The sequence below is a fragment of the Melospiza georgiana genome, chromosome 5 (genome assembly GCF_028018845.1).
Source record: "Melospiza georgiana isolate bMelGeo1 chromosome 5, bMelGeo1.pri, whole genome shotgun sequence".
Lineage (NCBI taxonomy): Eukaryota > Metazoa > Chordata > Aves > Passeriformes > Passerellidae > Melospiza > Melospiza georgiana.
In genome coordinates, this window is record NC_080434.1 from 9,946,197 (window position 1) to 9,965,115 (window position 18,919).

An 18,919-nucleotide genomic window follows, 5' to 3' on the forward strand; every position below is an offset into this window, starting at 1 on the left:
AAGACTTGCATAAACATATTTCTTATGTCTAGAGTCTCCTCTTCATAGTGCAAACCTTTACCTGTTTTCAATAGCAGTGTAATTGTGCTGTACAACTGATGTTTTCACTTCAGTTATGGGGATAGGAGGGGAAGCCTCTAATTTTCATAAATAGGATGATATTTTAGTAAATATTGATTGGGTAAAAACGTGGATTGATACCTGATCGTGTTGAAGACAATAGCTGTGAGGATTACATCCCACTGGGGGATTTTGATGCTTGTGATGATTTTGGTGTGAATATTGTACTTTTTCAAAGCTGCTTATTTTGGCAGGAATGGAAGAAAACACACAGTGTTTTCTGTGCAAGTCTGCATAGTCTGAATGAGGTGGGGGGTGCCAGGAATTTTTTGTTAGGGATAGCTAGAAGATGGACTGAAGAAGTAAAGACTTAGTGCCATGTATTTCTTGATGTGAGTTACATGCTTAGTGGAAATCAATGATACTTTTCCTGAAATAACTTTATGCATTTCCATAGTAGTTTGAGATATTTAGGATGATTCCTTGTAGAATCCAGACAGACACATAGTCAGATGTGCCCTTGCATTGTAAGGGGAGTGCAGTTATTCCCCGGCATGAAGAACTTCAGACCCTGGTTTTGAAAACTGTTTTTCTTGTGGTTTAGCCTTTATTTATCATGAAAATTATTCATTTGTCAGTTCCAAGTATCAAATAAAACAGGCTCAAGAGAAAGGTATTTATATATTACAAAAGCTATTTCCATGCTTTTGTAAATATCTAATTTTTTTTAGTCCTTTCAAAGCTGGCAAAATTAGTAACGCAATCTAATTTGGATGCTATGTACTTTATAGTGTAGGATTGACTAGAGCATCTGGCATTCAAAGAGAAAAAAGAGGAAGACTTATAGTGGTTTTCATGATTTCTAGAAAAATTTCTTTCTATGTTCTTTCTTATTTTATCCTCTGGCTTGTTGTTAGTCCAGGCAGGTATTTACCCTTCAGTTAGTTCAGTTTTTCACATTATAAAAATTTGTGCTTTTTTATCTGATCTCTCCATTACTGTTTAAAAAAAGAAAAAGTTTCCAAGAATATACATTCTTCTTTGACTTCTGCATCAGTAAAACTTAGTTCAGTAACTAAGAAAGTTGCATGAAAAAGTACTAGGAAAAGGGAGGCTGTATGTCACACGTAAGGCGAGGAGAAAACACTTCTGCAGGGAGCTCACTGCTGACAGAGAACAAGTTCATCGGGTCATGGAGTGATAATGTGAGTTTGTGTCAGGGGCAAGGCTGTGAGTGCTGAACAGGCTTTTGAATATAACAGTGGTCCTGTGACCATCGCACCGGTGGCTCTGCTGGCTTGCTCACCCTGCTTAGTGAGTCTGTACCTCACCTGAGGTCATCAAGGGTTACATGCAGGGCGTGATAGCCACTGAGTCAGCAAATAGCAAAAGATGATATTACATATATCAGTAAATACTGAAAGTCCTTGTTTCCATTTGATACTCATCCTCATGTTGTCATAAAGACAAAGTGGGAAATTACCATCTCTTGTTTGTTAAGTTGGGTTCTGCCTATAATGTTTTGCCAAAATGTAACATATTGCCAAAACCATATTTTATGGCTAGCTGAATTTGATGGAATTGTCCAAAAATACCTTCATATTCCCAAGAACTGTAGAAATGAAGTAACCATTTCAGTGGGAATGGTTACAAGATCTCCTCTGTTGATCCTTTTTCTGGAACCTGTTTCCTACTTGGTATTAAAGCGTCCCTATATGATTTTGGATTTCTGTTACTCATGGTTTTTTTTTTTATTTCATTAGCCTATTCTATTTTACAGAAGAGTTATCTGAAGATAGGCAATATTACAAAGTGTTACTACCTTAGTGTCTCCATCAGGGAACATTCTGGGAAGAGGTACTTGGTCCAGTACCTTAAATGATTACTAGTGACTGGCATTACATTCTGCCTGACTTCAAGCAGAAAAAAGATGTTAAATCGAATCTAAATTCTAAAGTAAATTGGAGAAAGATATGCTGTCTTTAATTTTGACTCCAACTCTCTATTCCTAGTTCAGTCATTTTTTTTGGCTGCAGTTCCTTCCCATTTGTATAGAATTGTTGTAATCAGATTTATTCTGGATTATGTGTGCTGGTTATATGGCTAGTTGCCATAGAAATAAAAATGTGTGGAAGAAGAATACCTCTTTTCATATGTCTTTTGCTGCAGTTAACAAAATACTTCTTTTCTGTCTGCCTTGAATTATTCCATCACTTTACTGCTTTGATGATAATACGATCTATTTGTTTTTGCACAGCTGAATGTATTATTAAAGAAACCCCTGAAAAAGTCACTGCTCAGACCGTATTTAATCACACTTAGCACTACAACGTCATGCATCAAAACTACAACTAATAATCAGCTTGGTCTTGTTCTTTGGGTACATGCATGGTTAGGAGGTTTAGGTTAATATCCTCTGTCAGGTCACACAGAGATATGGTTAAAAGATTACTTTTGATTGTGAAGAACAGAAGAAACAAATTTTCTTTCAGAAAATATATAGGCAAATGTATGCTGTCAGGCACATGGTGTGGTTGTTGGGAATGCCCTGTGCAGGGCCAAGAGTTGGACTTGATGGTTCTTGTGGGTCCCTTCCAACTCAGAATATTTTGTGATGCTGTGCTATTTTATAAGCAGATGCAAGAAGTGGGGAAATAGCGTTTCTGAAACACAACTGTATACTGCACAGTAATATGAAGATGAATGTGGAGAGGAACACAGGAAAACTGAATTCTGATTGTTCATAGCTTACTTGATTACAAAAAGGATACCAATAGGGGTGAAAAAACCAGTTTTGGAATATTTAGATTACTTGAAAGGACACCATGAAGATTGGAGAAGGGGATTGTCTCTTTGAGAGTGCTTAAATTGGAAGATGGTTTTCAATATTATAGCCATGTAGGCATGGCTGCTCCAGAAAGATGTAAATTTGGTGGTAAGCAACAAACAACATTATTTGGCTCTTCCAGTGTTATAGCCAGAAATCACTGTTTGTAGTTGGAATTGTAATTAAAAATAAGTATGGATTATGACTAAAGGACCGGCTAAAAAAAAGGCAAAGCAAAAAACAAACCACAAAGCAGAAATAGAAACCCTAGAAGGAGGTAAAATTTATGTTTAAAGATGTCATACAAATCACTCACCTGTGTATTTTAGTTTACTAAATCTGAGTAATAATTTCTTAGTAAATTCGGTGTCATTTTTCACCACTTAATGTTGAGTAGGAAGAACCCAGTTGTGTCATAGTAAGCACTTAAGGGAAACTGTTTTCAAGGCGGCAATAGCATTATTTGGAGATTGCAGTCAGAGAGTGGCAATTGTTAAAAGAGTATAGCAGGTACTTAGCTACACAACAGCTGTGTATTTTTTCCTGGTTGCTTTCAGTCCAGCACTGTACAAGCAGCAGGCCAACCCCCTCCACATACTGGGTGGGTTTTGTGTAGTGTTTCTCGCCTTAATTTCATATTCTAGATAACTGTTAACAACTTTCTAAAACTATTTTCAGCTTTAGATCCGGCTAAAGATCCATGTGTGAAGATGAAATGTAGTCGCCATAAGGTCTGTGTTGCACAGGATCAACAAACTGCAGTTTGCATTAGTCACCGAAGGCTTACACACAGGTAAATACTTCAAAAGTTAATCCTATAGGCATTTCTGTAGTGTTCATGACTTGTAAACCATAAATCCATTTTAATTAGTTTAATTACTTAACAACATGTGAGCAGAGTAGAAGTGGATTTTAGAAGTCATTATGTATACATAATTTGATTATAATGTTTACTACTTGATTCTTCTGCACTAGAATATTTAAAAAAGTATACATATTTAAGTATTGCCAGCTGCTAGTACAAATGCATTTAGGGAAATGCCCACTGTGCCAGGACTAAATGAATAAAATTATTGTGGTAGTATCCTACTGCTGTACATTACTTTGACATCATCACTTTTTATATGAAGCTAGAGAACTCAAAACTGCCTGCTGAAGTGTAGATAAGAGCCTGATGCAGTGTTAGTTGTTTGAGATTAGTGGGAGTTTTTTCCTCTGTTCTTTTTCTCTTCTTCTGTGCATTCTGATTTTCTTTGCATGCAGGACTGGTTAAATGTGAGGAGAAAATATATAACAAATTCATATGTTTTTGTGGCTTTATCTGAGGCAGAAATATGAATATGTAGGACCTGAGCCATACGCTTAGTTGTGTGCTAAGGAGATGGAGTCAAATTGCATTTTCGACTTGACATTGTTCTTTTTTTCACACTTCGTTAGGGGAAACAGGACACAGTAGAATGGCTAAATTTCAATAAATTGATTTAAATAAGTGTCTGTTAAAGTGCTTTGCTCAGTAGGGGCTGTAAAGAGCTGAGGAAAATAAGACTTCCTTTGTGTTGGAAGAGGATCATTTCGAGTACAGTTTTATGAATGATACAAGGAACGTTCTTCTGAGTGTCTCGTTATGTTAAATGCATCCATCTGGAGCTTTTCAAGCAAGCAGGATAGTACACAGTGAAAGGAACAGTTTAAATTGTTCTCGATCTGCAGCTGTACTTAATTAACAAAAGAACAGTATTTGTGGGGTTACACTGTTTATATTAAACAATCTCAGTGTAGAGCTAGACAGTTTGATAAAGTGATATCTATGCTGCAAGAATTATTATCAGACAAAGGTAGGTAGTCTGCTTTCAGCGTCCTCTGAAGTGCTGGAAATGTATGAGTGTTAACTGTGACCAAACAATACAATAATTCTAAATTTCTAAGAGATACTACATGTCATGGCAAACAATGCAAATAATGACATTTTCTAGTTAAGTATACTTGCAGTAGGTGATGACTGAAAACCCTTTTAGATTAGATGAAGATGTCTACTCTTGAATTTAGAAACTTTTTGACATCAGCCTTCATCCCTGTATTATTCCTCCCACAGTTCTTAGTACTCTTTTAGAAAGGTAATATTTTAAAAGACAAAGCTTGCTTGAATATAATGCAGTCAATAATGGGAAACTTTGGAATGGCAGAAACTTGATTGTAAAAAGCACTGTAAATCTAGTCTTGTAAGGTAGATGAGGCAATTTTTTACCTACCTATTCTGAGCCAGGGCAGGATTTTCCCAAGTTTAGATCTCCCTATTCCCCCAGATTACCGCATACAAGGAAAAATAATTTGCTTTGTGTTTTTTTTTTTCTAAAAAGGTTTTCCGTCATGCAGTTTCTGACCTTTTTGTAACACGATGGGATTAAAGTATGAGTATCATAAACACAAGGAGACATGTCTGCTGGCTCTCTTTACCATGACTGAGTTACTTTGCCCAACATGTTATTCCTTCGCTTGTATCTGTAGTTTGCACACTGGTTATCAGTACGGCCATCTGTTTCTCAGAGTACCCAAAGCACTAGTAGACTCTGTATGAGTCTTGGTAAAAATTAGATGAGAAAGCATAACTTGACAGTTGACAATATAACCTATCTACTAGTATCCATTTCTAATATGTCATTTGTGTGTAATCTGTTGTGAATAAACATTTACAAAATTTTCATCCCAGTAATCCTTCCTTTTTGCTTAGTTTATGTGTGTGCACATGTGGTGTTCTTCTAGGATCAGATAGTATGAATAATTTATAAAAGGCAGTTGGGGATGTTTTCTGAAAAAATAGTCAAGACCTTTTTCATGAATTATTGGGAACTTTTCATACAGAACTTGCCCATAGATTGTAATTTGGACATATTTGCTGTATAGATCCAAAGAAGTTCCAGAGATTTTTCCCACAACTCTTGCACAGGAAAAGTATTTTAAAGAATGTGAATTGATACAGTGGCAAAGATGATCCCCAAGAGACTTTAAGGGAAGAGGAGACTGCACACTTCCAAGATAAATAAAATGTTTATGGGTACCTTTGGACTACCCACAGGGAAAGAGGCATGAAATACAGTTACAGCTGAATAGATTTCTCTGTAGTGTCATCAAGTTGAAATGCTCTGATTTATAGTTGAATTCTCTATTACTGGAAGTAGCATACCCGAGCAGCCCTATTACCTAGTTCATAAATTTCTGTTTATAAATTCTGTTACTTTATTTAGGTAATAGCATAGAGAAGTTGCTAATCAGTGGAGACTGATAATTGTATCAAATTGAGGACTCAATTTAGTAATTTCTTTTGTTGCTTGTAAGAAACTAACTTGCAGAAAAAACACATAGGCACAGACATTGCTATTCAGTCCCTGCTGTCCTAGGTGTTCTTCTTTGTACAATGCAATCTCCAAACTATTGTAGCCCAGGGCCCCTCAGCAGCACACAGTGAAGCTTGGGTGGATATCCCAGCCACCTCTCAAGGCTGCTAGTGACATGATATGACAAGGTCCCAACAGGATCAATTAATGTGGCAGCACACTTTAGTGATGATTCTACCTGTGCTTTCAGCAGTATTAAAATTTCTATTAGATTGGGGATCTCAGCGCTGTGATCTTACTGCAGTGTGCTTGCATTTGTATGGTTTCAAAACCAGCTACTGTGTCACACTGTCCTTTTCATGGGGTTGTGGGTCAGGCAAGCCTATGGTTTTGCTCTTTCCTCAGTTTCCATGGCAGCTGGGATCATGGTCTCCCCTCAGTCTCCTCTCATGGCTCATTTCCTTTTCTGGTAGACTGCCAAGATGGCAAGTCCTCTCTCAGCACACTCCTGCAGGGCCACAGCACAAGAGCTTCCTTTATGTGCTGTCCTGGAAAGACTGAATAGCGTTTGACAAAAAGATGAAATAGGTGTTGTGGATCATTGGTCATGAGAATAGTTGGAAGTACCAGGACTTTGAAAACAGAGGGACGTGCTTAAAGGGGCACAGTTTTTGTTGGTAGCAGGTAACAGCATTTGCATCTCTGCTGGCTGTAACTGTGTTGGAAACTGTGTTCTGTGTTCTGCACACTTAGCTCTCTGCTGGGAAAGTCAATGTACTGAGGGGAAAATATGCAGGATATGTATATAAAAGTTGTTCACATTATTCCCCTGTGGATTGCTGTGGAAAGGGAGTATCTGCCGGCACTACAATGCATCATAAACAGGTAATTCAAACTATGGTGTAAAATAGAATTTTCATTGATTCTTTGAAATTTGGGAATTTGTCATTAACTTTTCCTTTTGGTTGAATGGTGTTTTGTCATCCCATTGTGCTTTCCAGTTTATATTTTTTGGTTAAGTAAAAGGACTTTATGGGGAAAAACCCTGTAAAGGGTGTCTGTATGAAATAATGAAATGCTTCAGAGTATACCTTATTCCATTACAAATACAGCTTGGAGAATATTAAATTCAGTATTGGTTATCTTGGGATGTGTTGCTGTGAGTGTTATGGTGACAAGCAGGATATTCATCACACTGGGAGAAATCATCTACTCATTTTAGTTTCCAATCTCTTCACTCTCAGGAGATTCAGTTATTTGCATCTGTGGTACTAAGAATCTCTGGCAACTGTGAGTTCACCCCAGTGAGCCTGGGGAAGAGGAAAGAAGTGATGTGGGTGTTCTGCCAGAAGACATTTGGACAGGAATAAAAAGGATGAGTCAGAGGAGAGGGCTGTAGGTGGTAATGGACATTTCCTAATGCCCACAATGGTATGTGTGCTTTTTGTGTATTTAGCACAGCAGGTGGTGGAGATAAATTCTCAAATTTCCATGTACTTCTTGTTGCCACTTTGAGTGAGGAAAGGAAGGATATGTGCAGGCACCACGACATGCAGGGGCTCATTAAGGCCCTGCAAGCTGGTAACTAACCAGGCTCAGAAAACTGGAAAAGTTAGTCAAGCATTGACCTATCCTAGATTTACAGGTCCTGATGAATAGTGTGTTAACTTTCTTTTACATTTGAAAAGGACAATTATGATTCTGACACATACTGTAATTTTCATTAAGACTGACATTCTGTGGATAATAGGCTGCAGTACTAAATTAAGCAGTGTATAGGTGAAGTTCTAAGCCAGTAGGTTATCTGCAGATGAAGAGCAGGAAAATTTGAAAAAATGGGTAAGGGTTGCTACCCAGCAGAGACTTTTAATGTAAGCATACTAGTAAACATGGGGCAGTGCCTATGGTTTCAGGAGAATTACTTTTATTGGAATCCTTTTTGTTCTGCATGTTTGTCAAAAATATTTATACCTGACACTTAAAGGTGAAAGAAAGAAGAGGAGGTGCAGACTCTTCTTCAAATGTTTCTCTTTGCTTTTATCTCAAATCAGCTGCAGGAGAGAATTTAGAAAGGAGATGAATTTAGTTGAGACCTAGTTATTGTACAGCCCATTCCAGGATTTGACTGCTTAAAGCTGGAAACCAGTGAAGACTCTCTTAAAATGATTAGTCTAAAAGTTCTGAAAATTAGGAAATTGCAAAACAGTTCTGGGCCAAAAATCATGTTTCAAGTAAATCCCAGTGTCTTTGATGTATTAGAACCTAGTGACTAATATTGTACTTACTCATTGATCCTAGTGGACTCTGATTAAAAACCAGTCTCTTTTTCTTCTTCCATAAGTAGAAGAAAAGTGCTGTGTAAAATTGATTTGATGCATTTAATCAATCAATGCTTGGAGGCATTAAATTATTTAGTGCATTGAAGGTGTGTGCAGTTTTTCTAGGCAGATGGAGATCTGTCTCTTTTATGAATTCCCCACAAGACATGATGCCCCCTGCCCCCACTGTGAAGGTCCTGCTATGCTCCTGTGAGTTTATGTGAATTGTGCAGCTTGACCCCACGGCTCCCCCTGCTATGGCAGAAATGGATTGCATTTGTCTCTGCCATAGCATGGTAACATGACATAACAATGTTTAAGGACCTGACAGCACTCACTTGTGTAGTGATACCGAACTCCTTATTTTTCTTACCTTCACTAATCATTTATTCTTAGGTTTCAGAGTAGGAAGCAATTGTAACTGGTTTCCAGTAAATATTAACTGAGCCACAGATTCTGGTGGTACTTGCAATTCTAAAAAAACCACCTTACCGCATTTTATTAAAGGTTAAGGAAGGACTGGTGACCTTTTCATGGTAAAAACATTTCAGTTACAGATGTTGATCACCTGGAAAGTAATGAGTTGACCAGTCATGAATTGAGAGTCACAATAAGAAAGCATTTCTCTAAGTTAAAAGTAAGAAATAAAAAATTATAGCAGCTCTTTTTCTCTTAGAGCTCCACAAGGCAGATTCCAGAGAGGTGAGCAGACTGGACATCTGTAAGGGGCACGGCTGGGTGGAGGTGGGCAGTATGGAAAGCCTAATGATACAGAGTTCACTCTCTAGGAATTAGTGACTCTTCAGAGGTCTGTGAAATGAAGATGGATTTAGTGACAATTTTTCCCTGCCCCAAGCCCTTTGTGGAGAAGGAGCTGAATTTAGGGATTAATAAAAATTCTGTCATATTTCTGCCTATGGGTGCAGTCTTCAAGGTAGGACAGTTTCACTATTAAAGTGTATTAAAGAGTGTCACTTTATTACAGACTCACAGAAGCTGATAGTGGTAAAGATGTTACATCACCTAATCGAGTTTATTAAGGTAGAGGAGTTGGATTGCTTCATAGATTTTGTGGTGGCATTTAATCTTGTTACAACTTTCTTCAGAGTTTTGGTTTAAATGACATTTTGAGGTGCTCATTTGGTTCAAGTCACTGGTCATCTAGACCATTATCTTGCCTTGGACTGTATTCTCTTCCAGTTTTCTGAAGAATATGGAAAATGAATCTGAATACATTTTATATGAGGTAGATTATCAGATGATCTTCCCTGTATTTGGTCACCTTCATATTTTACCTTGAGGAAAGTGTTCCATCTCAGCTTGGAAGTGATGAGTGTTGAGCCTTCCAGCATGTTGTGGATTAGCCTGGATGATGTGACAGAAGCTCAGAGTAACACTGTGAAAGAAAGCCAAAACCTCTTCTGTTTCTATTCCTGTGGGTACTGCATGGCTGAGATTATGCTCCCAGGCAGAAAGTGAAGAAGTCAAATTTATGAGAGGCTTATTTGTGCCTATATGTGAGAACAATTCACACGCATAGAAAGTGCATATGTGTACATACATATGTGTACATGCATATATATGAATGAATAAGTACACATGCGTATGAATTCTTTTTGTTCATATTGTATGGAAACGTATCCCAGATTTCCAAGACATCATACTTTTGAACCTGAGGTATTTTGCCTATCTCCCCTCCTTTGCAACAAAGGAAAGAGTTCTAATTTAGACTTGTTACCACTAAATTTCCAATTAAAAAAAAGAAAAAAGGATGTAATTGCAAATCTGTAGCTGATTAAGTAGTCTGAAGAGTTTTGAAAGCAAATCTATTAGAGCTGATATAGAAGATTTTCTCATTCGGTTAGAAAAAAAAAGGAAAAGAAGCAGAGAAGAAGGAACAGTATAGCTTTGTAGCTTTGCTGTCCTTTTAGGTGCTGCAATGTTTTATTATTTAAAAAGAAAAACCCAACAAAACAAACAAACTAAAAAAACTGAAGGAAAACAGGGGACTTGCTTTGGGCAGATTTTGTGAAAGTTGCAAACACCACTATTTAGGATGTCATCATTTCACATTATAATGCTGCTGAAGAAGGCCAGCTGGTGCAGTTAAGTCCCTTATTGGAAATTTTAGTCTGATTCATTACTGTGATTTGTAGTTGTACACAGAAACACTTAATCATTCTTATCCTCCAAGCTCTATTGAATCTACTGAAGGCTTTCTGGTTCTTTGCATAATTTGTGCTGCCAGTCTGCCAGCTTGGCAGTGTTTCAAGCCTGCTGCATTATCTGTGTTTGTTTGCACAGGAAGTGATGCTGCACGTAGGCTGAATTTACAGTAATTCTTTTGTAATAGGCTAATGAGCAACACTACTTCATTCACAATACTAACATTATATAGCTTTGATTAGACCAATTATTGTGTAACTATGCCATTGTGATCATACTTGCACTCTACAAAGTACTGAGAAGGAAATTTGCTTAGCTGTAGCTTCATTGAACTTGCTGAGAAAATAATTTGGACTTTGTGCTTAAGGGAGGTGAAATTTGAATATGTTGGAGGTTTTTATATGCTATGCAATTTAATTTATTAAAGTGAGAAAATGAAGCTTCTTTTTTTGCTCTCCATTTCATTGCATTGGGGAGGAAAGGAGGCGACTGACACTGTGCATCCTACCTTCTGCATGTGCTGTAGAAGCCTGTTAATTCCTTGGTGAGCTTGTGTTCCCTCCATTTGTGTTAGTAGGAGTTATGGGTACACAGCTAGAGGAAAACAGGATCATCTCACGGAATTCCTTTTCTCTGTCTGTGGAGCTTTTGCTAACACTAGTGGAAGACTTCTGTGTCGATTGCATTGTATATTGCAGGATCATTGTTGTCTGTATCAGCATTACTATTTATTAAGGTTGTTACTCAGCCATGCAGTATTTATACTTCTTGCTGTACAGCTTCAAAATTCAAAAATTGCTGTCCTAATAGAAAAAAGAAACTTGTCCAACCCCTGGCCTTCTCAAACTTTGTCTATAAAAATCAAAAATATTAATTTTTTTAATATTTGGGGTTTGGTGTTTTTTTAGTATGTGAAACAGACTTTAAATAAAACAGACTTAAACAGAGCCTTTGTATTCTGTTTGTTAGAAGAGCAGATGTTGTCCACACTATACTTTCCCCATTCAAAAAGCCATGACAGGATTTTTTTAAGGAAATTGTGGAGCTCTATGCTAGATTATATCATATGGACTTCAGTTAATTTAGTAAGTCCTGGGCCTACTCATTTTCTACCTGCTCTAGCAAGAAGCTTGTTCAGATTCTCAGTTGCCTGTAGGAGTGAGAGAGTACACTGTGTAATCAGTGCACATGAAGATTTTTTTTTTTTTTTTTTAGTGATCAGGAGAGTTCTACTGAGAAATTCTGCAGTGAGATTATAAATTAGGGTTGGATTTTTTTTTTCAGGAAAATGGATTTCAGCTTGCTATGTTTCTTTCTGTCTTGCTGTTGGGGGCTGAAGGCACACTCAGTTGTACCATCTCCTAAGAAGCAGCAGGTTAGAAAACTTCTGTTCATAAACAAGATAACAGGAAAGAATGTGACTAGGAAATCTGACTATCTAGGAAAGCTTTGTTGCTAGTGTACAATTTTGACTAGTAATGGGGGATGTTAATGTACTGTCCTGTTTGTAAAAAATAGTGTGTCAGCTTTTGTTGTGTTGTTTTAAAATGACCTTTTTCCTTACAGTATTCCTCAAAATCTACTTAAAAAGATGGCATTTAAAAAAATATTAGGAAGAATGATGAAGGCAGTGCTTTTAAATTACTTCTCTACCCTTAACTATTAGCTGTCAGAATCAGCTTTCAGTGTACTTAATTAGAAAATATTATCAATTCTAAAATAGCTGATGCAAACATTTGTAATCAGTTAATGCATGCCTAATTTGGAGTTTCTTCATGGCTTGTGTGTTCAGGGGTTTGGGTTTTTTTTGTTTCTTTATTTTTTTTCCAGCATTACTGAAATGCTCTAATACTGGATAATGCAACACAGTAGAATTTCAGGATGCTTGTATATGAGGGGTTCTTTTACATGTTTAAAATTTTTATTTTGGTTATAATGAGGTGCTTTTATTACAACCTAGCATCAGTTTTTATGCATTTCATTTTACATGAAAGTTATGGTTCATAAGTTGTGGAGATAGGCTCTGAATACATCTGTTGTTTTGCTTATGCACCAGTGGTGGGAAAAGGATAGTGTGTGAAACCAAGCAGGAGTAGTGTTCAGGGAATAGAAATCATTGTACTAATTTCCATTTATGTAAAACAATACATTTAAGGTTTCCAATGTTGAGAAATACATTAAGTGTAGTAGCTGGAGGTGTTTGTCATCATTGAGTGATGTGCATATATTGCTACTTTACAGTAAATTGTATTACTGCTTTTAGAAGAAAACTCAGCATGGTAAGAGCATGTGAGGAGTCTCAAAATGTTCGTGTTTGTGACATGGTCAATTATATAAGGGAGTTTTGTGTCTGGCATATTTTTATCTTTTGTTTAAAGTCAAATGGCAAAACCCTTTTCACGTGTCCAGATTGTCTGAAACAGGTTTGTTTTACAAAATGCTGTTGCCTGCTACAGGAGAACAGAAGTATTTTACTTAGGTGTGTGGCTTTTGCCACTGGCTGCTATGTCTTTTATATTAGATACTTAAAACCTAAAAAAAGTATCCTTTTTTTTTTTTTTTCATTTTATGCCAAAATCTGTATACAGGGATGCTTACACCATGCAAATACTTTTTCTGAAATGCCTATGCATCTGTATTAGTAGTAGCAATAATAATAATAATAATAATGAAGAGAAATTCTTACAATCACAGTACAGTTAAGGCTGGATTTAAAGCATCCTAAATCATTGGGATCCGCTGCCTTCATTCAGACACTATCTAGCCAGTGGTTTCAAGAGTTGTTTTGGGTTTATTGTACATGCACAGACTATCCACATGATGTGTGACACTGTAGATTCTGTCCAGAAATCTCAAAGAAATACTCAAATTCTGTCTAAACAGAACTCCTGAGGGAGGCAAAGAAGAGATTACACCTGAGGAAACCTGAACTCGGAGTAGCTGTGACTCCAGCATGTTCTGGTTCAGTTCCTCTGAGAGATGCTTTTTTCAAATACAGACCTTCAGTGGTACATTTGAACATTCAGGCACAGGTACACTTTGGGGGTAAAATTTATGTAAGTATCTTATAGTAGTAGAGTGCGGTTTTTTACCAGACTGCAAAAGCACAAAACATTCAGAATGTATCCTAATTTTTTAGACTGAGTGTTGCCTGAAGTTGTGGATGCAATAGCAACAATGCTTACAGTGTATCACTTTCCCAGTGGACAGACTTGCAATTCCTAGACTGCTCCATAAAGCAATAAAAAGCAAACAAACAAAACCACCCCAAACCAAACTAACAAAATTACACAGAAAAAGAAGCATCGATTCTCTCCTGTGTTCAGGACAACTTTTCTCCACTAATAATGGGGTAGAAAGATTAAGAGACTGCTGAACTGCTGCATAGCACCTATGGATCAAGCCATCCAAAATTATCATCTTGGAGAATATGTATTCATCAATACTTAACTTTTTCGCTGTGATTTAAAATTATTTAATTCTTCATGGTTTTGAGCATGACTGTGTATGAGACATAATTTTTCTGTTCTGCTTTCTAATTACTATTCTTTCTTCCTTAATTGTAGATTATTTTAGTTCAGAGTCTAAAATAACAACTGTTGTAAAATACAACCTTTTGATTCTTAGAAATAATGCCTGTGGGAAAGATGTTTCATAGAGAAATATACCTACGTGGGCTTTTTCTTGTCAGAGAGTTTCATATGTGTCAACGTTTTAGATAATTATTGTAATTTAGGGATTACTTCATTTCTTCATCAGCTGAAGATCTGGGCACCTAAATGTTACTGAAAACATTTGCACATCTTGAAGAATGCATTCCCCTTGCCTTTCCCTTCACCATTTGCACATTCATTGTCAATAGATGTTTGTAGTACAAGGGTTTGCATACTTATGAAAGCTGAGATTTTGATCCCTAAATTAAACACAATGTTCCGAGCTTTTTCTGTTGGGTCTTCTTTCTAAAGATAACCCCAGACATTATCTCCTCTTTAACCCCAAACTCATTGGGGCAAGGTAGAAGCAAATAAGATAAAAAATTGTCTGAGAGGAAATTTAAGCTGGGGATTAGGGTGATAATTATAAGACTACAGAAAAGTGATATCCTGAGGTTACCAGCAATTGATTTTGCATACTTGGAATATGTTACTTGAGTCTCTAAAAGGTGTGAAGGTACAGCCAAGATCCTCTTTATGCTCTTAGATATCATAAAATGAACATACATGTTCATTTTATGATATATAGTGGGAGGTGAGGGCTTGCTATTCCCTTATTCACTGTTACAGTGAACACTGAAGACCTTTGTACTATTGAGCTTTCTACCCATACAGTTCTTCCACAGAGAACTCACAATAGTAACACTTTTAGGACAACTTCAGCGCTTTTTTGTATGCATTTGAGATGTCTAGAAAAGTGAATTTCTTTCGTATTCCAGATGTACAATGACATCTAGAAGTTATATAACATCTTATAATCATTTACTTCAATGTACAAATGCTGGAGGTTTTTTACCTACACTGCAATATTTTTGTCATGCTCTAATTCACCTCTCCTATCTTCAAATTGAAAAACAGGGTAATTTCTGGTAGGATCAGTAATTGTTTATATATTCAACTGAGAAGCAAACACAAAGGCTCATTATGAAGCACTTGGAGACTTATGCAGATGCAGTACTTATAAAAGCAAACAACAGAAATTTGTAAAGAATGGAGAAGAGGATAGTCTATAAATGTTAAGAAATCATCTTGAGTAAGGTGTCACAATTTGTTTAATAGTCCTGTTATCTATGGTCACCTTGATAAATGGCACATGCCAGAAATAGAAACACTTCGGAGCTGTTGAGAATAGGATCAAAGACCTAAAGGGATGTCTGGATGAAGACACTGGAAAATGGGCACTTAACTTAGCACTTATTAGTCAGAATGACTGACAGGATTTTATTTCTGTAATCATTGCTCAGTTACTTTAATTTACTCTCATAATGAAGGGGAGACTACATGAGGCAGCAGATTCCAAACAAATTTTAAGAACCTATTTAATTTTGAAAGACACTGCTGCCACCAAGGTCTTGGTCTGCATTGTGGTTAGAAGGAAGGTTGAGAAACGTGGATGTGAAGAGCTAGAGCAGTGCTCTAAGCTGGAATGCAGGTAAGACAACTGACTTTTCTGGCACATGGCACACCTGTTCTTCACAACAGAGTTGTAAATTTTGCCTCTGGTCACTTTACTCCTAAGGTCCTTTTATGTGTTCCTTTTAGCTGTTCCTTTCCAGCTGCTTTCTACAAGGAGGTTCTGTATTTGATCAGCATACTGGATACAAGTCCAATTAGGGTCCACAATTTACTGTCTTACCAAAGTAATGTAGATATCAAAAGACAGTTATTTATAGATGCCTGAACCTATAAAGACTGCAATAAAAATAAAAGTTGAGCTAAATTATGAAGTAGGGAAGGAAAAATGCCACTGGAAAAGTACACTGTCTGCTCTCAGGATTTTTAAAACAAAAAAAGAATCTTTTTCTGCAAACAGATGATTTCCCAAGAAAATGATTAAATTCTTTTATTTGCCCCACAGTGGGGGCAGAAAATATCTATTTCCATTTTTCGTCTCTCAATAGATTATTTTTTCCTTTTTCCATGTAACCACAGCATTTTTTATCACTCTTACTGCATTGTGATTTTGGGATTTCAAAGCTGAATTTGTGGTTGCTCTTCTAAAGCAGAGTATTTGGAAGTGTGTTCAGCCATGAGGCTGAGTGGTGAATTTTTTGTTTTGTGGAGTCATGACTGTGAAGAGGAAATCAGGCAGCTGAATCAGGATCAATATTGTGTATGCAGAGTACCAGGGGTGTCCAGCTGAGGCACCAGCAAGGGCCCCAATTGTATGAAAATGTAGACCCTCTAGAAGTAATTAAGCAAAGGAGAAGGTGAAGCCTTAGGTACCTGATTTTTCAGTTTTTCTGAACAGTTGGAAATAGTTTTTGAAATACTCAGAGAATTTTCCAAATTTTTGTGTGCTGCAGAAAGAAGACATCATGAAAGCTGAACCACAGTTCCCTTTGTGTTACCATCCCAGAAATATTGATTATTGCTGTTTTGGCTTTTGTAACATGCTTTTGTTTATTTAAGAATTTCTCTTTTAGCATTCTTGTTGTAGTTGTGTCTACTGTTTTTCTCTCTCTTCAAATAACTCTTCTCCATTTTTCTATATTACTTTTCTTCATCACAGTACCTAGTGTTTTCACTCAGCATGGCTTATTATTTATGCATTCATATCCAGTAAGAGATGCTTTATGGTGGCTTGGATGGAGAAGAAATAGATTACGTATTATCCTGTAGGTACTGTTTTATGGGACCCACATTAGAGTAATTGAGGAAGGAAGAAAGAAAAAGTAAGGAAGAGTCTCTACTGCTGATATTTATGAACATTAATAGAAAAGGAAAAGGTATTAAAATTGGAACATAACTTTTTTCTGCCACTAGGAAGTCAGTAATGCCCAGTTGTTTGCCTATCAGATTATTTTATGGAATCAAGTTGAGTTTGTTTTTTCTTACAGGCATAAGGGGAAATGTAATGCCAACATAAATAATAAAAGAGAACTTATGTCATGCTAGGCTAAATAATGTGAAATAACATTACAGTAGTTATTAAAACTACTTTTGGCAGTATTATTGACAATTTTTTTTCATTGATGTTCTGGCACACATATTTCATCATGGATATGTCTGGTTTGTATTAAATTTCCATATGTAAAATGATCTATTTGTATGTGCAAATTATCAGACTAGAAAACCTCACACTTTAAATATCTTTGATTTTCTTGCCTTGAGCAATAGCATGAATAATCTTTTATGTTTTAAAAATACCTTCATTTATAGATGGCAATGAAAGTAGCAAAGTTTTGTTTTAAACTGTTTGGTTTATTTCCAATAGAGCAATAACTGTACCTATCTCTGTGGGTATAATATATCTATGACAAAAGCAGATTAATAAGTAAAACAAACTATGTATTCTTTAAAATTTGAATATTTTCATGCTGTAAAAATCATTCCTTGCAATATATAAAAAATGCTAAATTGCTTACTAATTGAGAAGGGATTTTTTCCCCCAGTGAGAGTCACTGTTGATGATCCTTGGATCAGAGGTAAAAGAGTATTACAAATTAAAACTAGCATTTAGGGAACATCAGTCTTGTTGCAAAATATGGTCAAGTTTTGAAGAACAAGGGCAAACACAAGCACTATGCAGCCAAAATGGAAACTGTGCAGATGTTGCTGTTTCTTTTAGTGCATTTAGCTGGTGCAATGCTTTGTTGAAGTAAGTTTTATATTTTATCAGAGTTTTGCCCTCTTCTCCCATGAAGTTTATCAATGCAGATTTTGATACTCATTCAGTGAATTTCTGCATATTTGGCAGTACGGGTGACCACAGTGCACAGACCTGTTGCACAGTGTGTGTGTAATAGAAATGGTGCTTACTGAGGGTTTGGACTTTGTGTCATGCATGGATGTCACTGCCCAGGCAGGCTCTGCCCTGAGCTAGCTGTGTGAGGTCTGAGGAGAAGCACTCCTGACCTTAACTTAGCCTTCAGTGGTAAGCAAGGAGAAAAAGAAAAAGGAAAAGTTTTATGTTCTTTCAATATAAAAGAATATCAATAGAATAAGTTAGTATATTGCAGCAGATGATCTTCCATGGCTGATTGTTTGACAACCTATTTTTGCTCTTTTATCATCTTACTATGTACTTGTTGCTATATGTTTTATCCGAGCAGACCTCTACATGATGAAAGCTTGTCAGCTCTATCTTCCCATTTCTGATGTTATCAGACATAGTTCTTAAACTCAGAAGACATCATGCTGGCAGAAAAGATAATATCAATCTGAAAAGCCTTTCTGTCTCTTTTTTGTTTGTTTTTTTCTCCTTTCCTCTCCCTCTGTAGGAGTGAGAAAGTCGGTGCTGATAGGTGCTCTTCCTTCCATCTAAGGAGCACTTGGAAGATTACAGTACAGTAAGCTGACAGTTGTCTACATGATCTAAAGGAATTCTCTCTTTCAAAGACATGCCATAGCTATTAACCAGTGCCAGAATACAGAACTTTTATGAGGTACTGATTAACAGACACAGATATTTCTCTTAAAAGCTCATGAACTGTAAAACAGCACTCTTTAGCACCTGATTAACAACACCATCTGAAAACATCACAGCCTTTGTCAGAAGTG

General features: G+C 36.6%; 1 protein-coding gene across 1 annotated transcript in view; it reads left to right on the forward strand.

The window, feature by feature from the left end:
- SPOCK3 (SPARC (osteonectin), cwcv and kazal like domains proteoglycan 3) overlaps nucleotides 1-18,919 on the forward strand; it is a 160,333-nt gene that overhangs the window by 69,888 nt on the left and 71,526 nt on the right. The window contains exon 4 of the mRNA XM_058024133.1: nucleotides 3,566-3,680. Within this exon, the coding sequence (XP_057880116.1) occupies nucleotides 3,566-3,680 (115 nt within the window). The remainder of the gene's footprint in view (nucleotides 1-3,565; nucleotides 3,681-18,919) is intronic.